The sequence below is a fragment of the Chaetodon trifascialis genome, chromosome 1 (assembly GCF_039877785.1).
Source record: "Chaetodon trifascialis isolate fChaTrf1 chromosome 1, fChaTrf1.hap1, whole genome shotgun sequence".
Lineage (NCBI taxonomy): Eukaryota > Metazoa > Chordata > Actinopteri > Chaetodontiformes > Chaetodontidae > Chaetodon > Chaetodon trifascialis.
Window position 1 is genome coordinate 2,231,962 of NC_092056.1, and position 27,853 is coordinate 2,259,814.

The window sequence follows — 27,853 nt, forward strand, 5'->3', positions numbered from 1 at the left end:
CAGCAAGAGAAACATAGGATGGAGGGAAAGACGTCTTATATACAGACTCTTCCAGTGAGAGAAGTACTCAGATTCCTGTGTTAAAGTAGCAATATCACACTGAAGTAAAAGCAAGTATTTTCAGCAAAATGTCTAAATTAAAGAAGCTCAAGTCATTGTTGTTCTAATTGTTTTATTTCAGCCTCGGTAAAGATATAGCATTTATAAAATCCTATATATAGACGTTAAAGTGATGTCATAGCATATCTGAATGGGTGTAAAGGCACAGAGTGAAGAGATGGTCCTAGTTCTGGTCACCAGACGCCTCAGCTGAGATCTGGTTGTCAGGCTGCGGCGGTTTCCCCAGCGGTTCCCCCAGATGGTGTCCCGTGGTGAGGCCGTAGGGCTGCGACTCTTGCCCCTTCTTCACCTGGTCACCAGACGCCTCAGCTGAGATCTGGTTGTCAGGCGGCAGGGGTTTCCCCAGCGGTTTCCCCAGATGGTGTCCCGTGGTGAGGCCGTAGGGCTGCGACTCTTGCCCCTTCTTCACCTGGTCACCAGATGCCTCAGCTGAGATCTGGTTGTCAGGCGGCAGGGGTTTCCCCAGCGGTTTCCCCAGATGGTGTCCCGTGGTGAGGCCGTAGGGCTGCGACTCTTGCCCCTTCTTCACCTGGTCACCAGATGCCTCAGCTGAGATCTGGTTGTCAGGCGGCAGGGGTTTCCCCAGCGGTTCCCCCAGATGGTGTCCCGTGGTGAGGCCGTAGGGCTGCGACTCTTGCCCCTTCTTCACCTGGTCACCAGACGCCTCAGCTGAGATCTGGTTGTCAGGCGGCAGGGGTTTCCCCAGCGGTTTCCCCAGATGGTGTCCCGTGGTGAGGCCGTAGGGCTGCGACTCTTGCCCCTTCTTCACCTGGTCACCAGATGCCTCAGCTGAGATCTGGTTGTCAGGCGGCAGGGGTTTCCCCAGCGGTTTCCCCAGATGGTGTCCCGTGGTGAGGCCGTAGGGCTGCGACTCTTGCCCCTTCTTCACCTGGTCACCAGATGCCTCAGCTGAGATCTGGTTGTCAGGCGGCAGGGGTTTCCCCAGCGGTTTCCCCAGATGGTGTCCCGTGGTGAGGCCGTAGGGCTGCGACTCTTGCTCCTTCTTCACCTGGTCACCAGATGCCTCAGCTGAGATCTGGTTGTCAGGCGGCAGCGGTTTCCCCAGATGGTGTCCCGTGGTGAGGCCGTAGGGCTGCGACTCTTGCTCCTTCTTCACCTTGGGACACAGCATGAACCCCCCCTCAAAGCTGAGGTCAAAGAGCTCACAGGGGGCAAAGGTCAAAGGCTTCTCTTCCAGCAGTCCTTTAAGTCGGGCTTGCCACCCATCAAGCATTGCGGTTCGCATGTCGGGGGAGCAGTGAGCCGGACTCCAGAAGATCTGCGGGGCAAAAACCTGAAATCCACAGAAGTGCAGAGTGCCGTTCTGAAAGAAACAAGAGACACACGTTGTAACAGGCTGTTTGTGGTCATGTGACGTTAAATTCAGATGGAGGGCAGGAAGTGAAAACCGCCGTGGACGAGATAAAGGAAAGCTCTTACTGGGCTGGTTAAAATGAAATTATGAGAGAAAGGTTTAAACAGGAAATCAGAACATATGCTGGCTGCGACTCTCAGGTTATGAAGAGATTTTTCAGCTGAACTGAAAGTTCAATTAGCTGCTTATTCAGACGTCGTTCTGCTCTAGAAAACAAAAGAAAGCAGACAAAAATCTGGAGGCAAACAACTTCCTTGAAAGCGGTCGAGTCCACAACCTCGGTACCAAAGTACTCCGGGATGACTGTGGTTTTTTAAAGGATGTGTGGCTTTTATTGTCCTGTGGATTAACCGAGCAGCAAACATTCAGGGTGCTGAATGTTGATGTTTACATTACGGTTGTTTGCTAGGCTAACTGCTCACAACGGTCCAGTGAACTGCCACTAAAGATGTTGATCATCAACAAGACAGAATACGTTATTTACATTCAGCTGTCTTATGTGAAACTGTTAACGCTGATTTAACAAGTGTTAGTTGATAGATTACTTTAAATCTATCACCATAGATTAAAAGTAATAGCTAATATTAAACCATTTCCACCATTAGCCGACTGATTGGCAGCTTTTCGGTCAATTTTTTTGCATTTTTCATGCTTATGAAGAACAACTTCTTGTACTCAATAAAAGCTCCTCCTGGTTCTTGGTTTGATCGATCTGAGCGATGTAAATGACGCAAAACATTTTGAGTGTGTGTTATAGTGCTTCCTCTGCAGAAAATCACTTCCTGCCCTCCATCTGCAGTTAGTGCCGCAGCTAAAGAGTGATGTGATTAAAGACACCACTGCACAGTAGGTCTGCCAGTCTGGACAAAGTAGTTGTAAAGAATAAAAAAAATATATATATCTATTAAACTGATGCCACTGTTTTCATGCTGCTATTTTTTCCAAACTGCGGACACCACAGCACTGTGTGTGTCCTCATAAATGAATTTTTGATGATAGCTTTGTGTTTGCTGTGATGGCATATTTCTCTCTGTGTTATTTTTTAATGCTGTAGAGGAACAGAACAAGAACAGCAGGCAGCAGATGACTTCTTCCTGATTCCCAGTCGGGTACACGTGGATCCGTGTCTCATCCCCCACCTGTAGAGGCCACAGTGTGACGTTGATGTCTCCATTGATACCATCCGGCCGGAACATGGTCTGCGTCGCTCCAGTCGTGAAGGACAGCATTGCTTTCTTGTTCTTCAAGCAAACACGACAAAAACACAAGCGTTCATACAGCTGTTAACATGTGGAGAGAATAACTGCATGTTACTGCCACCTGGAGTGACAGTCGTTTGACTATACTGCCTCACAGAGGCAGAGAGCAGGAACTACAGAAGCAGTGATGCTGATAACAGAAGAATTTCAAGCTTGTAAAACAGAGATTGTAATGACTTAATTATTATTTCACCCAAAAGCCATTCCAACACACGCACTGCCTTCAAACTGAGATAATCTTGACTGAATACTGCAGTGTTTACCACCACACTGACTCTGTTTGTTTGTACCATCCAGCTGAGAGACACTGACCTTGAATATACCGTTATTGTACATTTTCTGCAGGGAGAAAGCGAAGCCTTGTGTCAGCACTCGGTCCATCCAGCCCTTCATGATGGCAGGCACGCTGAACCAGTACAAAGGAAACTGGAGACACAACATGTCGCACTGATACATGTGTTTGATATTTTGTTGTTTTAATTCCCGTCTTTACTTTCTGTCATTGCTTACACACATAACACACTCTGCTGAGCCTCTGTTCTTAGTGACATGTACTTGAGTTTCTGTCACCTTTGTCCTCCGACCTGCGGTTACGACTGTAAACGAACGACCGATATCGTGACCTCTGACCTGGAAGATGATGAGCTCAGCCTCCTGTACTTTCTGCTGCTCGGCTAAGATGTCGTCACTGAGGCGCCCCTCCAGCCAGGCGTGCATGGTCTCCTCTCCATACTGGAAAAGCTCCGGTTTCTTCAGATCACCTGAACACAACACCGACACTGAATGTATCTACACACACAGCGTCCTGCTGCCACAAACACTCACTGCAGCACCGAACATATATCAACCCACTGCTGAAAATAGTCCCCAACAGATGCTCTATTTCCTCTTGCTTGTGTAACGTTCGATAAGTGAGCTGTTTTAGGAAAGATGTGGGACATGTTGAGCACTTCAGCCTAAAAATGCTTCAGATCTTCCACAGCAGCTACAGAGAGGACTGAAGGCAGATGATTTTTCACTGACTGACTTTTCGCTGACTGACTATTAAAAGAGAGCGGGAGCTCACCGATGATGTCTTCCTGCGTGGTGCTGGCTCTGAAGTTCATGGCGTACAGGTCGGACACGATGACCTTGTAACCCTGTTTCACCAACTCCTTCATCGCCACATTGAGCGCCGCCTCGTTGAACGAACCGACACTCTGGTGGGCGTAAACGATCAGGACTGTCTTCTGAGCTGTCTCACACGCACGCACACACACACACGCGCGTATGTTAGGTTTTCATCACTTTGTGGAGACATTAAACAGACTTATATTCATTTCCTGGAGGCTTACCCAAACTATAACCATAACCACTACATAACACTACTTACTGTGTGTGTTAGTGTTCAGCCTAAAATGTAATGATTGACATTATGTGGACCTGCATTTTGTCCCCATAAGGAAGGCGAGTCCCTAAACAGATATATGTCCCCACAACATAAGGAATACATGGACACACACACACACACACACACACACACACACACACACACCCGGTACAAGATTTTAAAAGTGACATTTTTGTTCGTGTTACACTGAGGAAAAACATTTGCATGCTGTTTAAAGTACATTGTACAGTGTAATGTACATGTTTTACTCTTCCTCATGAATCTCCCTCAGGAAAGAGTCTGCAGCCCTGTGAGGCGTTTCTGAAGCAGAGCAGCGCTTAAGCATCGCCTCAAGCCTGCAGTGCAGGACTGTCAAACGATTGCACAAGTGATAGCGCTGGCCTGATGGTGGCGCTAGATGACAAGTCAGAGGATCAGGAATAGACACAAACATTCATCCTGAGGGAAACACGAACATCTGTTCAGCATTTCATGGCAATCCATCCAACAGTTACAGTGAAACAGTGGCATATCCAGTGTGGACCACTGAAGTGGTTAAAAATGTTTTGCTGATGCGTCATAGTTTTTTTTTTTTTTTTTTAATCTATTAATAAGATCGACTTTTGTGTTGCCAGGTTGTGAAAACATTGTTTTGATTGTTTGTTCTCATTTTCACTGATAAAGATCAATGGATCTGACTTTTTAATAAGTGATCAATTCAGAGTTTCACACTCTCTGAAGTGTGTCTGCATTTACAGATGCTGGTAAATCATTCATCAAATGTAAGTATCTCAGCATGACTCAGACATAAGCTGTCCTCTCGGTTCATTCACAAAGTGTTGTCTTTGTTACAGCCTGTTTTAAGGTGGTGCCATTCCTTGTTTTTCATGTTTTAGCATCCAGATGTTTCAGTGAGAAGTGTGGTTTGAAATAAGCTTCTGTTCTGGAAAAGTTGTTTTTCTTTAGGAATGAAGAAAAACGAGAGGCAGCGTCTGAGGGAGACACGAGCTCCGAGTCCTCCTGTGGAGCCGGTTTGATTTTAAGATAATCTACGTCATGATCCTCCCGGCAAACAGTGGAGCAGCAGGAGTAACAGTGTCTCTCTGTGGATGATCCACCTGACACACAGCTGCAGATTAAAGGATGATTTTCAGAGCTGTGAAACATGTCTGACGAGGCGACACGCCGGGCGTCAGCCGCTGAACACGACAGGCTGAAAAGTCAGGAGCTCAGATCCTTTTCAGTGCTGTTACACGGACTCTTTGTCCTTTTAGATGCCGTTCACACGTTTAAAGTTATCATTTAATGTATTTGTATCATTAGTTTTTAAGCTTTGAGCTGCTCACTGTTTTGTGACGAAATCTGTTGATGTTTCACATGAAGTGAAAACAAGTGATTTAGTCCAAAAGTCTGGTGTGATTAAGTATCCTGATGCCAACTCTGTGGACTTCAAAGAGTCGTGAAACAGATTTGGTTTGTGTGTCAGAGCTGCAGAGAAACAGATTCCTCAGAAGTGAAAGCAGTGAGTCGCTCTTACCCATGCTGTGTCTGCCTCCGTCTGCGCTGTAGACCTGGTTCCTGGGGGCGCCGCGGCTCTTATAGACGCTGTGGCCTTCTTTGCGTGAGAATCATGGTTAGATTGGATATCAGATGGAGCAAATGTGTCTGCAAGTCAGTCACGACTACAGTCTGGAGGAAGCAAAAAAAACTGTGCTGTCAAACTGTACGACCGGTTTAATTCACTGTTTGTAAAGGGAGGTGTGTGTGTGTGTGTGTGTGAGTGTGTGTGCGTGTGTGTGCGTGTGTGTGAGTGTGCGTGTGTGTGTGTGTCTGTGCCTGTGGGTGTGTGTCTCCAGGCGTGTGCGTCTGTGGATGTGTGTGTGCGTCTGTGTGTGTGTGTGTGTGTGTGTGTGTGTCTACCTGTGTGTGTGTGTGTGTGTGTGTGTGTGTGTGTGTGTGTGTGTGTGTGTGTGTGTGTGTCAGGCTGTGGGCTCACTGGTGCAGGTGAATCAGATTGGTTTCATTTGGCCTGGAAAAGAATGTTTGGGTCACTTTCAAGGGATTATCCGTCAGGGTCATGTGGCTTAATAAACTCTTTAATCCGACTTAATTTCACCTCGTTAGAAGAAAAGTGGGGAAAGGCGTCAGTTTCGTGAAGTCTGAGCTGTTTGGTCAAGTCCCCGAGGTTAATGTCACCCGTCGCCACTCTCTCTCCAAACAGGCTTTCACGACTGACTGTCAGCCGGAGAGGAGAGACGACTTTTCACACACTTTTCTGCTGTGACGCAGTGATGATCTGAGGGGAGGCCGGCCGGACAGGTGATCTGTTCTCACCTGTTTACAGGTTTTTTCACTGTCATCACTCATTTATGTCCTGACGTCCACTCATTTACTGTTCATCACAAATATTGAAAAATCAAACAGCGGATTAAAACAGTGCAGGTAATTCATCTTTGAGCTCTGGAAAACACCTGCTGACCGTGTTGCCATGGTAACGCCTGTGAGACCTGCTGCCCGGTGTTTTTTAGTTTGACAAAAGTCTTCAGCTTTACATCACAGATGAATTTACACACTGAAGCCTGATCAGATCTCAGCTTCAGCCACGGTTTCTCTTTTCGCTGTGTTTACTGTTCCAGTATCTTCTGCTTCAGGCTTTCGGTCATATGAGCGAGAAAATCTAAACTGCGTGCAGCTGAATATGCAGCTTTTAACGCAGCTTCCCAATCGATCGCAGACACACTTTCTCTCATTAGGACCCAAATGGACACATGTCTCTGCAGTGCAGCAGACATGTTTTCAGCCACCATGCAGAGGTATCTGGCAGTGGATCAGACACGCCCTGGGCATGCTGACACTCGACGGACAGGAATGTGACAGGAATGTTACCTGGACACTTTCTGTCAACTGTCTGAACCCCGTGGTGAGAGTTGCTCAGATTACCTGCCTGACGGCAAGGTTTTAGCTGCTCAGCCCACAGGCCAGAGCTCGTGATGTCTCTGTGTGCAGAGCATCAACAGACCAGCCGGTCAAATGCAAAGTGTGTACTCCACTCTTTAATTTAATAAAAGCACTGTTACACTAATGTGAAAATACTCCATCTGCATTCCAGATTACAGAATCTGTGGGAAAAAAATGTGACTTGACCTTTATTTATATTCTTGGAGTAATCATTTTGTCATTTCTAATAATGCTGAAATGACACTGTGGAAAATACAAATACACAAAATCAACAAATAAGATCATTTAGAGCAGCTACAGGCAGGTAATGGACAGTTATTCAGTACACTCTGCACAGTCTAGGAGGGTCAGAGGATTCAGTTTTAGGTCACATTGTAAGAGATTTCACGAGTCTGCTGCACTAACGCTGAAAGGAGTCCGTCCAGGGTCAGTCCCAGTACAAGGAATCCAATGAACCAGCCAGCCACTGGATTAGAATGGACCAGCACAGCACAGCACAGCACAGCACAGCACAGCACAGCACAGCACAGCACAGCACAGCACAGCACAGATGTAATGTGTGATGTTCATTTTCCAACCACAACCATTACAGAGGACACGGTGTTGTATCTGAGGCCTCAGGGCCGAGGGCTGAACAGAATCCAGAGAAATGACTGGAAAGTTGATTTAAACTTCCTCCACATCAAAAGTTTTATTTCTGTATGAAAGCTTTCAAAAATGTTCAAGGTGAGGGATAAAAAAATGAGGACGAGAATAAAATATGATGTCATCTAAATAGACAACATCAGAATCAGAATTCCTTTATTGATCCCCGAGGGGAAATGCTCAAAGAATAGGATTAGAATAAGAAAAGAAAAGAAAAGAAAAGAAAAGAAAAGAAAAGAAAAGAAAATATATATATATATATTAACAAAATATAAGAAACAAAGAATGTATATAAAACAAATATACAACAAAATATAAAATAAAATATATATACTGAGAAAAAATAAACAGAGCGTATACAGAAGGATGTGCAAAGTTGAATTTGGTCAAATATGTGTCAGTATCAGTGAAAAGTCCAGGGGCCATTCAGAGGGAGGAGTTGTACAGATGTCCTGTGGCGTTCAGTCCTGAGTTTTGCCAGACCAGCATCAGGAAGTGGGTGTGAGACGTTGTCCAAGATAGTCCGTAGCTGAGTCAGCATCCTCCTCTCGGACGAATGAGATGAGTCTGCACTCCACCAAAACAGCCTAACTGTGGTTTGGGTAGTGGTTCCAGCTGTTCCCAAACAAGGGGTCGGGCCCCTCCACAGGGTCACAGTATAAACCTCAGGGGTGTACGAGGTAGACGGGACCAGTTCAGTGATTTTGATGGTATAAAGAAAACACAGCTTGCAGGCAAATCAAATAGAAGCTGACGAACGAGGGAATTGGGGAATGAGGGACAGGTGAGCAGGTGGATGTAGGAGTCGGACGGATGGACTGATGTCTGAGGCCATCTGGTGGATGGATGGAGGATGGCAAGTCTGGAGAGCTCCTATGTAATGTGTGGGCTGAAGACCATGAGAGGTGGGAGAAAGAAGCAAAAAACTTTCTAATTTCTTACTTTTCTCGAATTTCAATCTTTAAATGAAGCCGCCTGAGGAGCTCACAGGGTCCTGCAGTCAGTGGTGGACCTGCTAACAGCTCAAAGACGCCTCTCATCCAACAACCCAGGCACTTATCCTCCCGCATCGTTCACACCTTGGGAGTAATTGAGGTCACATGTGAGTCGTTGACCCACCCGGCCCTCATGTGAGCCGTTAGGGTCCCATGATGGCCTTTGATGGACTTTTGACCACCCCAAGGACAAACCAGCCAGGCGCAAGCAGAGCAATGCAGCGCACGCAGTCCAATGCAGCAGTGAATTCACAACAACGGTTTCACAAGCACCTGGTACAACTCAGGAGGGCAACACCTCAGGTCAAGACTCAGCAGTCCACCTGCATCTGAGAAACTGAGTCTCTGGCTGATGATGACAGAGATTTTTTTTTTTAAACACTGTTTGTGTGGATGAAGGAGGATGAAGAGGAAAAACCCTGTTTTAAAAAACAGGCCTGTGTCTTGTTCAGTGGACAGATGTGCAACCCAGCTGAACAAAATGGGTTAAAATACAAATGAATTAAATTACGCTGCAGTCCACATGCCTCTGTCAGGTCTTTTATTGAGTGAAAGGATCCACTGAAAACGATCCAACGATCCCAGCAGGTGATGAGCCTCCCAGCTTGATTTCCAGGAACCCAGATCTGACAGATCAGACCACAATCTGCTCTGAACTCAAAGAGATTGACTTTGACCAAATGTAACCGGTGGGCTCTGGCGTACTCTGCGATGTGTTGTGATAAGGAGGCCCAAACCATGGATGTCTTTGGAGACGCTCTCCGTTTATTTATGGTTACGTTTATGGTTATATCCCTGAAAACGCGGCTCCTCTTGAACCTCAGGCGAGGCGCACAAACTCGGGGGTGGGTTACATCTGACCTGATTGTTTCCTGTCATCACCTGCACAAAGATAAAAACAAGTGCGCCCAGGACCGACCAAATTATGCACAGCACTGTTTTCAAGAGCGTCCACGCAGCTCAGGCTGAACATGTGCGTCCGTCCTGCCTGTTTCCACTTCATGCGCCTCAGTTGTGACAGCTTTGTTTTGCTGTGTGCCCTGCAGGCCCAGCTGGTGATCCAGACAAGCAGCAGCCTGAGAGACACACTGGAGGGATTAAGACAAAATTTTCCCCAGTACACAGCAGAGAGTCTGATCCTGTCGTGTTACTGGATCTCATTATTTCCCTCTAACATCATTTGCTTTTATTCGGAGTGAAATCTGTGCCAGCTTCACAGTCAGTGCTTCTCAGGACTTCTGTCACCTGTAGCCTAAATTTCTGGTTGGCTGCACTGCGAAGTGAAAGGAAATAACACATTCATACATTCTCAACTCAGATGATTACTAATGGAAGGTCATCAGTGTGAGTATGTCTTAACTGAAAGTGTCAGATACATGTAGTGAAGTAAAAAGCACAAGTACAAGTCCTTCACATTTGTCGTTAAGCACAGTCCTTGAGTAAATGCACTTAATTACATCCCAGCACTCAGCGTGTTATTATCAGCTTGTCGAGTTAATAAGATGACTACCCGTGCGCAGTGCGTGTGATGTTTTCACTGTCGCTGCATCGCCAGAGGCCTGTAAACTCCGTCTGACTTTCCATGAAAAAACAAATGAATCCCTGATGAACTCTGAGATGTTGCACAGCTGTTGCTGATCAGCTGGAATAATGTGTTTGTTTGCGTTTTACAGAGCAGGACTGTGCACAAAAACAGATTTTTTTATTGAAAACAGAATGGAGAGTGAGCACAGCCATGAGTGTTGGGCTTTTGCCTGATAGATCTGTTTTCCTTGTACTCAAGGAAACAGAAATCTGATAAAGGAGAATTTATTAACAATAAACTCAAAAGGAGTGGGAGAGAACAAAGGGAAGGCACGCACTGAAGCGGCAGGTAGACACTGTGACACAGGAGCGCACTGTTAGCGGCAGTTTAAGGACAGTTAGCATTAGCAAACTCCACGAGGAGACGAGATAACGAAGCGCAGTGCACACACTGGGAACAACCAGAGACCGCCATGGACAGAGGAATAATCCAGCACAGGTAGGAGAGAGCTCTCTACTTAAGTACTGTGCTTAATCAGGAACATGTGTCTCAGGTGAGCCCCTGAGGGGGCGGGGCTGACTGGGCGCAGACAGGGGAGAACAGACAGACAACAGTAACACCAGGAAAAGGGCAAGGAGACACACAAGGAGAGGACAGGTCTGTAGGAGCGTAACAATGAGGAGATCTTCCTTCAGTGTTTCACAGGAAGATATTACAAAGGTGATCAGAGATGTTGTAAATAAACTGAAGCGTGCAGCTCCAAAACCTGCTTCAGATAAACTGGGTAATTAAAGTAATGCGCCCACTGCAGCACTCTCCATTCACTGAATGAATGAATTAGATCAGAAGATTAGAAGAGAACAGAAGCCAGTAAATGACAATAGTTCAGCATCTAGAATGATTAAAATCATTGAGCAGATATATTTACTTTAAGTAAAAGCTTTAGCAAATAATAATGTTTTCAAGCCTGATTTAAATGAGCTGACAGGTGGTGCAGACCTCAGGTGTGCAGGGAGAATGTTCCACAGGTGAGGAGCATAATAACTGAAAGCTGCTTCACTTGGTTCTGATTCTGGGAACACACAATAGACCTGTCCCTGATGACCTGAGGGGTCTGGATGCTTCATATGGAGTCAATAAATCTAGAATATATTTTGGTCCTAGACCATTTAATGCTTTGTAGACCAACAGTAAGATTTTAAAGTCTATTCTTTGACTCACAGGAAGCCAGTGTAGTGATCTGAGGACTGGTGTGATATGGTCCATTTTTCTGCTGTTTGTAAGGACTCGTGCAGCAGCATTTTGGATCAGCTGTAGTTGCCTAATTGATTTTTCGTTTAGGCCAGTAAAGACTCCATTGCAATAGTCCAACCTACTGAAAATGAGTGCATGAACAAGTTTTTCTTTGGACAGACATCCCTTGATTCTGGTTATATTTTTCAGGTGGTAGTAGGCTGATTTGGTAATCAGCTTTAAATGGTTGTTGATAGACGACGGTCACCTGAAGATCAATATCAGCTCAACCAATGCTTCAGATATGGATGTTGCTACAAAGAAGCTGCAAACTAAAACGTTGACGCTTCACACACAAGTTCAACCTGCAGCACAGAAGATCTGAACCATCAGCACAGTTTGAAGGTGGACGCCAAAGATTAGAGCCACCAAGTCAGCACGTGAGCAGATGTGAAATATGGTCACAGTCTGCCTTCTGATCCTGAGAGATGGTGCTGAATAAAGTCATAATAACCATTTAAATTCTCAAGATTTGAAGAAATTCCTTCAGGGCGTTCTTGAGATATCACATCCACGTGAATGCAGCTGAAGCGCGTACGAATGCTCGCTTTCATACGTACGTCTAACCACGTCCTGAAGAACCTTCAGAGCGACAGTTTTTAGATGAGCTCGTGGGTTTTTCAGACCTCGCCGCTTCAGTATCTTCTAGACCACACGACGGTTACTTCTGTGACCTGAATGTTAAGACAGAAGAGGCACAAACTGGGGTGAGACCCAGACCAGTTTGTCCATTGAACTCACTGAGAACAAACTGGTTTTAACTCTAACTCTAAGACAGTGAGGTAACGGAGCCAAACTGGGATTAGTTACTGTATTATAGTTGCTAAGATGTGACTTCATCCTATCTGCACTGACTTCATGCTGATTAGAAGCTGAAGGAGCTTCCTGATGTTTTCCTGTTCAGTCACGGTTGCAGCCAATTTTCCTCACCTTGAACAACAGAAGAACAACAAACCGTACGTGCCTGCTTCCCTCACTGTCATGTTTGGCTTTCCTTTTCGTGCTTTCGCTCCACCCTGCTGTAACCTGGTGTGAGTCATGAGAGGGGATTCTCCGTTTGTGATGATGACGCACACACGCTGGTGTTCCTGACTGCTCAGCGTCTGGTGGTCTCTGCGTGACCTAACTGGACCCACAGCTTAGCAACCAGGACGCCTGTTTCCAGCTTCCCTAACGCCCAAAGCTGAGGAATGTCATTTCAACAACAAACACCTCAGAGTCTAAGCACAGCCTCTAGCATGGCTGCAGACTCACACTGTTATTGCTTAGTGCCAAAAATTATGAATTTAGTAGCAATATAGGTGATTATTTTTCTGCTAATCAACTCGTCCATCAACCAACTAGCTATTTCAGCTCTGTATTTTATTTGACAGACAGATTAGCCACCAGTCCACTAGACATAAGAATAAGATCAAGTAATGCACAAATACTCGCACTGTGAATCAGACCTGCATGAATCTAAAGTATTTCATTGTCATCGCTGTCACATTAAGGAGCCGACAGGTGACATTTATTTTATTTCATAAAGTGTGCACATGTTTTATAAGCTGCACAAGCACGTCATTAAAGCACACACATATCTGTGGAGGAACAATATGTAGGATTTAATAACATTTCAAAACATTGTCTGCCATTTTTAAATATCTTTAACTAATTACTGATTTTGTAAATCGCAGACTATATAAAGTGCAGGTATTCAGCAGATATGTATAGGTAGTGTTGACACGCAGGTATACTGAGAAAAATATATACTTTCCACTGCTTTTTTGTAAAAAGATAAACATGAGATCCATAAAAACTGTCAATCTGCACATATTCGCTGTGGATATGACTGCTTGGTAGGGGTCCTGGGCTAGTCATTGATGAATGCTCAGTATGTCCGAAACTCTAACGACAACGTATTTATCTACTATGTTTGTCACAGCTTCTGCTTCAGTCCTGTTATCCCAGTCTGCGTCTCGCTCCCTTCAGCCACTTTCCCTCCTCCAGCCCCCTGCACCACCACTGCATCCACCCACCCACCTGCGCAGACCCTCACACCTGTCCCAGTCACCTGACTCACCTGTTCCTACTTCTCCCCTCTGGTGGGCGCCGCAGAGCTCTGTAAGCCAAAGCAACCACCCACAAGAACAGGGTCATCCTGCAGGCCGGTGGACAGTTAAATCAGGCACACAGTGTCAATGACAGAGTAACACCGAACATACACTCACCTCCATTATAGACTATATATTTTAAATATTTTAATGTGCAGTTTTTAACCTGTACATGTCACCACACACTGCCATTGTCATGTAAATCCTGCACACTGTATATAATCTACATAGACATGCATTCATGCATATACTGTACATAATCATCCGCGACATGTACGTATATTCATTCAATAGTTATTTCTTTAGGATACTTGTATTGTTTGCTACTGCAGAACACTTGAGGCTGGAAGACAAAGAAATCTGTCTGATGCATCTGCAAATACGTGTTTTCATCACATCTGAAAATACATCTTAAAAGTCATGATTTAAAAAAAAAAAAATTATGAGTTTTTTCTAATTTATAGTGACCAAAACTTTAATTTATAGTCTGTGCTGTAGAGTCTGTATGTCCAAACATAGCAAATAAACACCACGTTACCTGATATCAGGAGTAAATGTAAACATATGTTTGTTTTTCTTTTCATTTGTGTGAAGTGACCCTTTAAGCAGCGGGAGTCTAGTCTGGATACAAGACTGGAGGATTTGTAGGTTAAGCATCATGAAGCACTTGGGAGGGCGAGATTCTCACGCTCAAACGGGAAACAACTAACTTCAGCACAACACTGTCGTCAAGCTGAACTACACTGAACTGTCAATGGTTGGCTGAGTCAAACTGTTGTTTTAACTTTTCATTTCCTGCCAGCACAGGAAGTGGGAATGTGTTGCATTCATTCACACCGTGTGCTGGCGATCACCTGCCTACATTTGAGCAAATAGTTTTATAACTTAACGTACATCTTGAACTCTGCGATCAGCTGGTCGTCTTACCGTTGACTGGTGTGAATGTGTTGGCATACGCTGTGTGTGGCGGTACGATGTCATCAGAAAGTTCAATGATCGAACCAAATCTTTGCCACACATCATGTTTTCATCTCAAGCATCTGCTCGAGGTTCAATCAATCACATATAAACATTAGAGTGACTTGGGCTCATCGTGTGTGCTTTGGATCTGCTGGTTGTTTGCTGGTCGTAGTTATCAGCTGATAACATTTGGCCTCCTTCACCTCACCCTCCCCTTCCTCTGAACCTCTCCCATCCTGTCAACCATTCTCCACTTTTGTTCTTCCTCATTCCTCAGAAATCTCCGACTTCATCACCAAGTCAAAACAATCTTCATGTGTGCTTGATCCCATCCCATGCAGCTGTGAGTCCCATTCTCAAGAAACCTGGATCAGACCCCAGTGACTTCAATAACCTCCGCCCCATTTCTCACCTTCCTTTCATCTCCAAAATTTTACAAAAAACTGTTGCTTCTGAACTCCACTCCCATCTCACCAAAAAGAGTCTTTATGAGCAATTCCAGTCTGGTTTCCGTCCCCGTCACAGCACAGAAACGGCCTTCATAAAATCACCAACGACATCCTCATGGCAGCTGACTCTGGTTTACTCTCCATCCTCATCTTCCTCGACCTGAGTGCGGCCTTCAACACCGTTTCTCACCCCATTCTCCTCAACAGACTTTCCTCCATAGGCATCACCATCACCCCCCTGCACTGGTTTCACTCCTACCTCACAGGCCGCACTCAGTTCATCCAGCTCAAATCCTTCACTTCCCAGCCCTCCCCCGTCTCTTCTGGTGTGCCCCAGGACAGAGCCCTGGGGCACACCCGTCCCTTCATCATTTATCTTCTCCCTCTTGGCAATATCTTCCGTAAATTTGGTATCCATTTCCACTGCTTCGCGGATGACACCCAGCTCTATCTTTCCAGTAAACCAACCTCCACTCTCCCGCCCTCTTCCCTCACCCTCTGTCTCTCTGAGATCAAATCCTGGTTCACCTCCAACTTCCTTAAACTCAACAGTAATAAGACAGAACTTCTTTTCATTGGCACTAAATCAACCCTATCCAAAACCGACAGTTTCTCCCTCAACCTTGACAGCTCCACAGTTTCCCCCTCCCCTCAGGTTAAGAGTCTGGGTGTCATCCTCGACAGCTCACTATCTTCCCACTCTCACATCAATAGCTTTACCCAGTTTGCCTATTTCCATCTACGTAACATCAATCGTCTCCGCCCCTCTCTCACCCCTCACACCACTGCCATCCTGGTTCACAGCCTTGTCACCTCCCACCTTGACTACTGTAATTCACTCCTTTTCGGTGTCCCTCACAAGTCCGTCCAAAATCTTCAACTGGTTCAAAACTCTGCAGCCCGCATTATTACCAGACCCCCTCCTCGCACCATATGACTCCCATCCTGCAGCAGCTTCACTGGCTCCCGGTCAAATTTCGAATCACTTTCAAAATCCTGCTGTATACATTTAAGGCCATCCACAACCTCGCCCCCCATATCTATCTGACCTCATCTCCATTGCCACCCCCTCTCGCTCCCTCAGATCTTCACTTCTCTGTGCCCTCCGCCCGTCTCAGCACTATGGGGAGCAGAGCTTTCAGTCGCTTCATCTTCAAATCCAGACTGAAAACTCATCTGTTCCAGACTGCTTCCTCTCCTTAATTTCACTTCTCCTTTTAGCTTGTTTTTAACTTCAAATCACAAACTTTAATTATTGTGCTCTTATTTATTCTGTGTATTTTGCTTGTGTTTTTACCCACCCTGTAAAGTGTCCTTGAGTGTTTTGAAAGGGGCTTCTAAATAAAATGTATTATTACAACTGTCGCCGTGAGCATGTTAGCATGCTGACATTTGCCTCTTGTGTGTGTGCGTCAGCACAGCCTCACAGTCCTAAAAAAATCTGATGTTTCGATCATGTTTTACTCTTTCCTGCATTTTAATAGAAAAAAAAAAAAAGAAACGGAAAAATTTGAAATTTGTCGTCAAGCTTGAAAAAAATCAGGATTTTATTTTTTGGCCGTATCGCCCATTTCCTGGAAACACTGCAGTTTACAGATGACCTGTGACTTCGTGCAGGCTAACTTGAAGATGCTGTACATTATATTTTTACCTGGTTGCATGTTGTGTCCTGGTATTTTCCCTCTGGACCATTAAGACCCCCGGGTGAGCCCTGCTGGTTCCTCTCAGATCCTGGTTTCTGACTGAGGGCGATCAGGCTTTTTATTGGAGACACCAAACTATGGACCTCTCTGCCTCCTGAACTCCCAAACGCTATGTCTCAGACGTCTTTGAAAACTCCTCTTAAAACCTTTGTTTTCAGGACAGCTTTTGGAAATGTTTGATATGTTTTATTTATTCTGTTTCTGTTCCTCTTTATTTGACCTGGTTCAGTTCATTTTATGGTTGTTACCTCCTCTGTGCTGATGTCTTTTTAAATAAAGTTTTTATTATTATTATTATTATTATTATTATTGTTATTATTATTATTATTATTATTAGTAGTAGTAGTAGTAGTAGTAGTAGTAGTAGTAGCTGCAGTAGTATTAGTAGTAGCAGTAGTATTATGATGGATGTTCCAGTGGATGGAAAATTTCTCTCATCCATTCACATTTGTGGACTCATACACGTTGTTGGGTGTGTTAGCACAGAAACAACAGACCTTCTCCGTAAACACCATTGTAACATTTCCTGCTTTTTTTTGTCTGATTTCAAGGTTGTTTCCCAAAAACCAAAGACCATTTTAAAGAAACCAAAGGTCCATGAAAACCAACTTGCATTGGAACAATAAAAGTAATTACAGCCAACAGAACTTAGTCCCAGTGATATGAAGCGTCACTGTTTGAGAGGTTTGTGTGTTGTCTCAGTCTGTTGATGCTCCTCCTCCTCCTCCTCCTCCTCCTCCTCCTCCCGTCTTGGGTTTTTTCCTTTGCAGCTTACCTGCAGGTAGAGATGGGCGGGGCCATTGGACCTATTGTGCACCTGGCTTCTATAGGCCAGTTTTTTTCTCTTTCTCATCATTAAGCCTGTTGTTTCCTCATTGTTTCGCCTTCATTGCACCTCACACACAGGGTTAGGGTGCCACAGCTGCCGAAAGTTTGACATTTGTCTCTCTGAAATCACCACCAATTCAAGCAAACAAATTCCACACCGATCACTGAATTAAGGAAATAGGTGATTAAACTTGAGTGTTGTTGACAGCTGGAATTTCCTTTCTCAGCTCAGCTACAAGTTGATCTGCTTTACTTCACAGGTTTCATTGTCAGTCTGTCTTTTTGGGGGAAAACAAACAGACTGTTGTCATAGCAACATTAGAGGGACAACATCCAGGTAAAAAAAGTTCCACAGAGCAGATGGCAGGCAGCTAATGTTGCATAGCCGTTGCATCAGATGATTGAATACTTGACACAGAAGCTGAGTCATCTGGTGAAAAAACAGGAGGGCGAGCCAGCTCGGCCAATGATCTCACTCTGTGAGTCTAAATGCAGGCAGTGAACATTTATACTGACGGGGAGGAGACTGCTGTGACATTGCATCATACCACTAGCATGACTGATCTTTGCTGAGAAACATGTCCAGGAATGTCAGCTATGCGAGCTAAAGTAAGAGCCAGCCAAGGTCCACGTAACTGTAACTGTTTGCAGTCTGGCAGGCATCAGAAAGTCCTGGTCCACAACAGGGGAGTAAAGTGTTATCTTATCTTATCAAAAGCATTTTCTTTGATGTAGCGCTCTTTCCTCCAACGTACAGGGTTCCTACTAGCGACCTCTTACTGCACAGCTCCCAAACCCTCCGTCAAAATGTTAAAATCTGAGTCACCTTTTGTTCATGCTGCGTAACTACTACTCAGTCTTTTATGCTCTGGATTTTACCTGTGAGGCGACACACAAGCTTCCCTTCCGCTGTGCAGCTTGTGAGGAAGACTGTAGCGTAAAACACAGGCTGAAGTCAAACCTACGCCCTGGACGGCACGAGGCCTCGGACTGTTTCAGCTCATATTAAAGGTGGAGGCGAGGAGCTGCAGAGGAAAACAGGTGGGATTCATTCCTGTTGGTGGGTGTCAGTATAAAGGAAACACTTCCTCTGCTGGAAGATGCCGCCTCGGCACATGCAGGATGACTGGAAATGTCCCCGGAAGTCTCTCCACCTCGGGGCATTTGACAAAAAGTTCCATGTTAGAAGCATCCAGGAGTCACCGCAGCCTGTTTGACTTGTGCTTGATCCAACAGGTGTTTGTATTTCAGGTGTGTATCAGTGCAGGAAATCAGTCTAGATAAAAGGTGTGTGTGTGCGCGTGCGTGCGTGTGTGTGTGTGCGTGCGTGCGTGTGTGTGTTTGGGAGAATCTGCAGAAAAACCAGTAATGCAGCAAAACATAAACAGATCAAACAACCTCAGGACATTTATATCCACTGTTTGCACTGTTATGTTATGTTATGTGTTGTGTTGTGTTGTGTGGAGTGTGGAGAAACCCTCTGTGTAACCACCTGTTGCATTGTTTGGTTGACAATAAAGTTCACTTTGACTTTGATTTGTAATACTGATGGCAGTCAGTAGGCTGAGTTACGTTTCTGGTATAAAACCTTTACAGTAGCCTCCAAAACCCATTATCGAGGTCAGTGTCAGTGTGAAGGCAGTAAAAGAGTGCGTTTGGTGAATTGAATGTACTGAATACACTCACCACGCCGGTATGACTGTGGCAACCTGAGGCTGTGAGAGGCTGTTAAAGTGGATGAAAGGGCACGACTGATGTTTGGATTTTACTGCTGTAGGTGTTTCAGGTAGAGCTCCTGGAAAATCCCCTTGAACACCCGGCATGCACCGAGCGGCCTACCTGACCTACCTGACCTGACCGAAGGCGTTAAAGACAGACCTAAGATCCAGACAGGAAGTCAGCTCATCTGTGAAGCTGAAATTATACTTTCCATGACGGTCACGCGCCACTATGGAACCTACGAAATCCATGTGCACATGGAGCATGTGGAGCATGTCGTCCGAGGCGTGACTTCACATGATTAACAGACTGTTTGAAAAGTTGTGTTTTGGGGTTTGTGTTGGATATTCAGATGTTCACAGACACAAGGAGCCAAAGGACTAAGGGTTTCTAAATATAGGCTGCAAAACGTATATATATGCACCGGGTTCAGAGGGGGAGGAGATAGTTCAGAGTAAGGCAGCGCAGCAGGATTGTCTGTGTCGTCACGCCGTGTGGGCCGCTCTGGCTCAGGATCAAGGTCTGCAGAGTGTTATGGTTTCATTTCTGCTGGATCTGAGGCAGCAGACATATCACCGATCAAAGCGCCTCTGAATGCCATCTGATAAGGAAGGGGCACAAGTATGGCATGTGAAAACACACTCCTGATGACACATTCAGCATAGAAGAAACACACAAGAAATAAAAGCTGAGGTGGACGAAATTCTGTGGAAAAAATCCTGAAAGCATGCGATAAAGAGGAAACTGTAAATGTGTCTGGACGCTGATTTATTGTTTGTGGGAGTGAGCACATTTCTAGTGGTAAAGTGGTACCACAGAGTAGAAATGCTCTGTTACATGTAAAAGTAGTAATGAATATTTAAAAAAAAACAAATATTAGCTTAAGAATATGCTCATTGTGAGGTAAAGAGGATGCAAACTGCAGATGTCACATAAATGTTACGGAGTAAAAGTCCAGTATTTGCAGGCTGCAGTCCAGCTGAGGGCTGCAGCTGCTCATCATCTACGTTATAGATTCATTAGTGAACGCTGAGAGACAGAAAAGCAGCATATATTCCCATTTGAGAAGCATTTTTTGCTTAAAGAAAAATGATTAATCGATCATTAAAATCGTTGCCAATTAATTTTCTGGTAATTGACCCATAAAATGAAGTGACTCTGAGGGATTTTATTGTATATCCCATCTGGCCTGTGAACGCCTCGGGATCATGAACCACTCGTACTTTAAATATCTTTAAGTTCAAGCTAATAACAGATCATAATATACATTATGTCCAAGATCAAAGGGGAAAAGGGTTTTTATTCATGTATGTGTGCCATCACAAAAGAAGCTACGACTGCTCGAACTATTGTCAATCTTTTCATCTTTTCATGTCATTTTTAAAATCCTGTGGTTTTTCATTTATTTTTATTCAGGTGTTTTTATCTTTTTGGTTTGAAATATCATTCTCACGCTTTTCTTTGCCTGTCTGAAGCGCTCTGAACTTTATTTTATAGCCCCATTCAGCCACAAACTCTCCACCCAGTCTACAAATACACAAGCTGACCTCTTGTGTGCAATCAAAGATGATAATGGAGGAAGTGCTCAGATCCTTTACTTGTAAAAGTACTAATACCTCACTCCCAAAATCTCTAAATAGATCAAGACCAAAAAAAGAGTAGCTCTGCATATCATTAGACTGGTGGAACATTACGGTGACAAAGTCCAAAGTGTCTGCAGAGAAAACTTTGCCACGAAAACATCGTCAATATAGTTTTATTACAGCAGAATACGACGTCGTATACTCACACAGGCGGTATTTATACCACAAGTGCTAATACCACTACAAGTAAAAGTCCTGCATTGAAAGTGTTACTTCAGGAAAACTATGAGAGTATAATCAGGAAAATATGCTTCGCGTATTAAAGGAAACCCTCCTCAGTGCAGTAACATGTCCTCTGTGACTTCTCAGTCTCATCTCAGTAGATTATTGTGACTCGTGCATCTGGTTCACTTTGAGCGTATCAGCTGATGATTTCCTCCATGAATCCACCGACTGTTTGCTTTGGAAACGTCCTGAAAACAGTGAAAAAAGTGACGCCTTCACAGTGTTTGTTTAGTCCAAACAATCAACATTTTCTGTCAATCGATTAATTGATTAATCGACTCACCTCATCAGCGGCACTTCTGTTTTTTCACATTTTATAAACTCTTTGATTAATATTCAAAGATCTTACCTGTGAAGAAACTAAAGATGTCCAGTAATTGAAGTAAAAAGTGCTGTATTCCCCTCTGAGATGTGGAGCAGAAGCAGAAAGCGGCATAAAAAGAAAAGTGCAAGTATTCTGTCTCAAATGTGTACTTAAGTACAGCGTGAGTACAAGTACTTAGTTACAAGTACAAGGTGTGACTGATGAAGCGCACCTCCCGGAGGAGAGGGGCGGGGTCTCGGGCTCACGTTAGTCTGTGATTCAGTCAAAGGAAGTAACGTTAGTGACCTCAAGGATTTTCTAGGGGCTTCCATCAGCCTTCAGGTATGGATGCTATATATATATCGGATCCGGTGGAGCTGCTGGTCAAACCTGGTCCGGATTCAGGATGATGAGTCTCCGTCTGCAGATGGTGCTTGTGAGTGTGAGCCAGAGGAAGCGCTGTCGACAGAAACTGAACGCTTTCAGCTGTGAGCGGAGTTTCCCCGCAGTTTCACATGTTTCGTTGTGTTTGCAGATGTTCCTCTGGTCGCTGCTGATCCTCAACAGCCAGCCCTCCTCTTCCTCATCCTCCTTTTCCTCTGCCGGCGGCTCCAGGTGCATCAGCGAAGACGAGATGAATAAGCGTGTGGACAAGTTTCAGAGGAGCTACTGGGACAAACTGTCGGTTCATAAAAACCTGCAGCCGCCGCGGGACGCGAGGACATGCGCACAGGCCGCCGCGGAAATGCGCGGAGACCTGTGCAACCGCTCCGTGTCCCCGTGGAGGTACAGGTGAGACAAGGACGGAGACCGCGGGGGGACAAAATGCTCAGTGATGTCACGAGTGAGCCCAAAAACTGTGTATCACAAGAGAGGTGGAGGAAGTCAGACCAGTTACTTTAGTAAGAGTACTAATACTGCAGAGGTGGGCGCAGTAGTCAGAACTTTGACTGAAGTAAAAGTACCAATACTATAATGTTGAAGGAAATACTCAGATCTTTTCGCTATGTATGAGTAGCAGTACCACAATGTAGTACTCTTCAGTGTGTAATACTCTCTTACAAGTGAAGGTCATTCCTTCAAAATTTTGCAGAGTAGTAGAAAAGTATCAGCATCAAACTATACTTAAAATTCCTAAAGTAAAAGTACACATTATGCAGAATAGCGAAGTAGTACAACAATAAGTACTACATGGCCATTTGATTTGTAGAGTATCAAGTAGCAGAAAATGTACTCATGCACAGTACCTGAAGGTAGTAAATGTACTTACCACTACTGCAATACGTCAGAATATTGGGAACAGTTCAAATCAGGATTTCTCAAAGTTGAAATCATTAAATTTGACCTTTTGTCCAAAACCTGAACGCATCCAACCAAGACAAAGACGAACGCAGATATGCAGAAATTTACTCCGGACTTTCCATCTCTCTGCTCTCATTAATTACTTATTAAGTGATTGATTCAGTCAGACAGATCCTAAAACATGGGTCACGTGACAGTACAGGCCTTTAAAGGTCCACTCAGTCCCTGGTAACTGAGTCACTAACAGAGAGAGACAGAGAGAGAGAGACACAGATAGAGACACAGAGAGAGAGACAGAGACACAGAGAGAGAGAGAGAGAGAGAGACAGAGAGAGAGAGACACAGAGAGAGAGAGAGAGGTGGAGAGAGAGACTGTTGTCAGAGCAGCGTCACATCGGTTAAAGGCTCATTTTAATCCAATATTAATATGTGGAAAAACAACATACTGAACGTACCTGTGGTTTGGGAGTTTCAGGTGAGCTCATAGAAGCCGGAGTTGTATGCTCGGTTTGTGGTCGTGTCAGCGGCTGCAGACCGGACCTCAAACCTCCCTCTCCACACCATAACGGTGACAGGAAGTTCAAACTGAAACCCGACGATGCTGAAAAAAGTCCAGCTGTCTTTGTCTTCGGGGACTCTTGCAGCAGCTTGTTGTGATGTTAGGCTGATACCGACTTGATATGGCTGTTAAAATCGACGTAATGCCAACATTTATGGATGGTTTCAGAGAGCAGTTTATTCAAAATCCGTATCTGTACCATTGACTGGAAACCATTTGTTTTTGTGGAGCAGGAGAATAAAATTGGATGATGCATCTCAGCTAATTAGTGACCGCTGGCTTCCTTAGGGTGGCGGTGGTTCAGTCCTTTAGTGCTTGGCTTGGGGACAGCAGGGTATCTGGTCTGAGTTCAACTGGCAGCTGGAGAGGTGCCAGTTGACCTCCAGGACACCGCTGAAGTGCCCTGGAGCGACTTTGTAAGTTACTGATGTCTGTTATGTCCATTTGTCTCCCATCAGTCTCGATAAAGACGTCGACAGGATCCCTCTTGAGATCGCCGTCGCCAAGTGCCTTTGTCAGGGCTGCATCATCAACCAGAGCGAAGAGCTGAGCTACAACTCTGTGCCGGTGTACGCTCAGCTGAAGGTCCTGAGGAGGACTCGGTGCCAGCGTGACCCCGACAAATATGTGCTGACAAAGGATTTTATCAAAGTGCCTGTGGCCTGCACTTGTGCTGTGCCCAACTATGCAAAATGATCAAACTGACACCAGACCAGAGACCAGAGCTTTACTCTGTCTCTTCATTAACCAAGTTAACCAAAACTAAATAATCCATCTTGTATCTTGTCGTCAAATTAATCTATTTCTATGTCATCTAGTGTCAGTAACTAGTTATTCGTCGCAGTTAAGTGTTTGTTTGTAGAAAATGTCAGTTTTTTTTATTTGTCCAGCACTTGCACCTGAAAGTCTCATGGCGTCAGCCTCACCTGCACTTTGCTTTTAGCAGTTAAACTAAAATAGTGTTCATGTATCTGCTGGAGATCAGCGTGCAGCTCCCACTGTGGCCATGTTTATGTTAGCATTAGCATTTAGCTCAAAGCACTGCCTCACAGAGCTGCTAGCATGGCTGTAGACCAGCCAGTTAGTCGAAGAAAGGTTTTAAAGAGTGAGGTAAATAACAAAAATAATATTTTGATCTTTTGGATGAATCTGGTCCAGATGACCTGTCAAACTGTCCGATAGATAATGAAATCGTCCACACAGGCATTACTGCAGCGAGGGATCATTTTCATGATCAATTATTCTATCATCTGTTTTTGAGATTAATCATTCGGTCTGTAAAATGTTACAAATACTTTAGAAAGGTCTGAAAATGCGCAGGTTCATGTTTCCAACCACATTAACTGACTGACAGTCCAGAAACTCCTGAAGATCAAACAGATTTTTTAAATATTTGAAATATTTATTTTAGAGCAACAGTTTGCACCGACTGATCAATGTGAAATTTGGTATCATATTGTATCATATGTTCATTTTATGCCACGAAGGCACGCAGCTAGAAGTGAACAGTACAAGGAACAGTTCAACGTTTTGGGAATGAGAAGACCAATGCCGAGTTTGTACGGCAAATATGAAACGTGAATGTAGCGTGTAAAGACAGTAAAGCGTAAAAAGGGAATACTTGAGTTCAGTACTTGAATAAATGTAGTTTATTAAATCAGCGCCTCTGAAATGAGCATCATGTCTCTTGTTTAACCCATCCATTTGACATGAGCCCAGGTAAAAAGCTAAAATTGTAGACAGAGTTAGGCTAGCCTTGTCCCTTCTCTGACTTTATGCTAATATTAGCTAAGCTAACGGTCTCCGTAGCATTGCAGTGTATCGATCTTCTCTTTTTCTCTGCAAAAGAGTGAATCAGCATGTTTTTGAAAAGCTATCCTTTAAAGTAGGATAGTGTTAGGAAAACACACATTATGTACAAGTTATACAAAAGTTACGTTAATCCTTAAACGCATTTTGATGGATTTCTTTGAAAAACACTGTTTAACAGTGTGTGAAGTTTTGTGCTGTATGTTTCATGTGAAGTAAGCCTCCTTTGGCTTTTTAGTCTCCTCTCTGAGAGGACTTTTTTTATTTAAAAAGTATTTTTATTGTGATCAAAGGGAATTCAACAGCTGTGAATGACCTGCTGCCTCCTTTAAAACTCACCTGTGAATGTCGGCCTCTGCTGGACAAAAGGTGTAAGACACCTCTGGAGGTTAAAGTGTGACTGGATTTATGATGACACTGCCTCACACTGAAGACATGTGATGATGTCCTGTCAAAGTTTTTGGTTTGTTTTTGTTTGTAGCTTCTGATCGGAGGCATAAATGCAGACATGAGACAGAAAAATGCTGAGTTCCTCACATTTTTCTGACATGATTATCTGCACTCTGTTTTGTCTCGTGTGAATTTTGTATGTCGCAGCTCATCTCATCTGAAATATTTGTTCAATGCACTTTTAAACTATTTACCAGAAATAAAGGTTTCTTTGAGCCATTTGTTCTGTTATGTCTTTCGTACGGCCAATCAGTTTCATTTAATTCTCTTTGAACTAAAAAACAATCAGAAATGAATCTGTAAGCTAAAAATTATTGTCATAAACAAACTTCAGTACTGAGATAATACATATATAAACTCCCAAATATAAAGATGAAAAAACTCATTCCTAAAGAAATGTTTTGTTTTATTATTTTTAACATATTGCATCACTGTTGTGTGGTAATTAGTTATTGATCAGCAGGTGACGTTGTGGTCTTACCTGGTGGTTCCATGCTAACTGGTCAAACGTTAGTGGATCAGAGGAAAGTTCTGTGTCAGGAAGAAGAATATAAAACTGTATTTTTAAACATTTTGAAACAGCTGCTTGTGACAGATTTTCTTGACTAGTTTTTATTGGAAAGTACAATGCAAAGACTTAAATATACGAGCATCTCCGTTAAAATCAATAACAGAAACACAGACAAACAATTCCAGTATGGCTTCTGGTCTGATCGGCACAATGACATCATTTGTTTGTTCAGGCACAACAGTGCTTTGGTTGGATTTCTGCAAACATCGTAATTTGGGTTAAAAACAACAAGTATCATCGTCTGTGGTCATGCTTGAAAAAGCCCACATTGACTGCAGCTGGAAACAAACAGGAAGCTTTGTGTCCACATCCATTGATCCTCGTCCAACACTGAACTGTTCACTGCAACGTGACTCGAGAGGTCCAGCAGCTCTGTCCACCTGAATTAAAAATTAAAAACCTTCACATTTGAGGAACTTCAGCTACTTTCTGCTTCTGCTCACTGCATTTGTACTTTTACTTCAGTAAAGGATCTGATTACTTTCTCCACCACTGAGGAAGTAAATGAATCCAACAAATCAACCCCACAAAGCTTCACCCAGGACAGCAGTACTCTAACATCTGCAGTAATTATACACATCCATTATACACACCCTTTAATTAAAGTGTTTTTAGATTCTGTACTATGTGAAACATCTCCTGTCTTGCCTCTTTGTTTAAACAAACAAATATGACAACTGACACATCACATACACACTCAGTGTCACACACACACACACACACACACACACACACACACACACACACACACACACACACACACACACACACACACACACACACACACAGTCATGAATACCTGAACAAACCGACGTGAGGTCATCATGCAGGTTTTGTCACGTTATTCAGTTGCAGTACACAAAACGTCCACTTGGTGTCTCTGCTGGGCAGCAGGAGCTAAACGTTATTGGGATTAAAAACTGTAATCTCTGGACTTCAATTTGTAATCCTTTACACTGCTTGCTATTGAAAAAAGTAATCACATTACTGTGAAAAGTGTTATGAATATGGGGATTTTATTTTGGAAAGGTTATCGCCGTTTAAGCGTCTCCACAGACATTCAGTGAAAAGCTTGTGTCTCACCTGAAACGTGTTTCTGCTGGCCGATGATGAACACGTGAACACACCTGCAGAGGTACGTGAAGTGCACACGTCAGGCTTTAAACCAACGGTTTCATCCATCGGGGCCAAATATGGACTTTTCATCACCGATTTTACTTCACAAAACCAAACTCTTCTCAGCTTTGACGTTTGTTTTCTTCACACATGCACACTCACCGACCCTGCAGCTGAGGACAGTTTCTCATCCTCTTACACGGAATGATATAATCTACTCATAACTCCATCGCTTGTCTCCTGTCGTTTTTCTTTTTACAAAACTTTAAGTTTTCAGCAGGTTTACAACTGAAAAGAACACACATACAGACGACAAATACAACCACAGAGACACATTAAAAGTGTTTCATCAGCTCACACACATAATATCCACAGACGTGATAAAAAGTGTTCAAGACATGAATAAAGTTCATTGACTGTCATGTCCAATGTGTGAGCTCCTTCAGCGCAGCAGGTCTCTCAGATCAAAGGTCGGGGAGAGCCAAAGCAGGTCCTGATTTTTGTCTAAAGGTCTCCTTCATCTGAGGTCAGCGATCACGTTTGATGACCACGTCGATCACAGTTGGTTTGATGATCGTGGCAC

The 27,853-nt window shown here is 44.1% G+C and overlaps 2 protein-coding genes across 2 annotated transcripts; one reads left to right on the top strand and one right to left on the bottom strand.

The window, feature by feature from the left end:
* Window positions 1–206: 206 nt before the first annotated feature.
* nqo1 (NAD(P)H dehydrogenase, quinone 1) lies at window positions 207–5,669 on the bottom strand. Its single transcript, XM_070965011.1, has 7 exons — window positions 5,661–5,669; window positions 3,821–3,988; window positions 3,385–3,515; window positions 3,067–3,180; window positions 2,635–2,736; window positions 1,130–1,444; window positions 207–289 (listed from the first exon to the last, which is right to left on the bottom strand). Exons 1-7 carry the CDS (start codon window positions 5,662–5,664, stop codon window positions 284–286), a joined length of 840 nt encoding a protein of 279 aa, XP_070821112.1. The 5' UTR covers window positions 5,665–5,669; the 3' UTR covers window positions 207–283.
* Window positions 5,670–21,865: 16,196 nt separating this feature from the next.
* On the top strand, window positions 21,866–24,020 carry LOC139334533 (interleukin-17C-like). The gene is made up of 3 exons (XM_070967488.1): window positions 21,866–21,899; window positions 21,999–22,255; window positions 23,783–24,020. Exons 1-3 carry the CDS (start codon window positions 21,870–21,872, stop codon window positions 24,018–24,020), a joined length of 525 nt encoding a protein of 174 aa, XP_070823589.1. The 5' UTR covers window positions 21,866–21,869.
* Window positions 24,021–27,853: the final 3,833 nt, after the last annotated feature.

What these genes read in the sequence shown, in the direction of transcription:
- nqo1 (XM_070965011.1), bottom strand. An exon ending in ACAATAACGGTATATTCAAG is followed by an intron (nt 2,737 to 3,066) that starts GTCAGTGTCTCT and finishes GTTTGCTTGAAG; the next exon opens with AACAAGAAAGCAATGCTGTC. An exon ending in TCACACTGTGGCCTCTACAG is followed by an intron (nt 1,445 to 2,634) that starts GTGGGGGATGAG and finishes TGTTTCTTTCAG; the next exon opens with AACGGCACTCTGCACTTCTG.
- LOC139334533 (XM_070967488.1), top strand. Translation starts at nt 21,870, where the DNA reads ATGATGAGTCTCCGTCTGCAGATGGTGCTT. An exon ending in TCCGTCTGCAGATGGTGCTT is followed by an intron (nt 21,900 to 21,998) that starts GTGAGTGTGAGC and finishes TTGTGTTTGCAG; the next exon opens with ATGTTCCTCTGGTCGCTGCT. An exon ending in GTGTCCCCGTGGAGGTACAG is followed by an intron (nt 22,256 to 23,782) that starts GTGAGACAAGGA and finishes GTCTCCCATCAG; the next exon opens with TCTCGATAAAGACGTCGACA.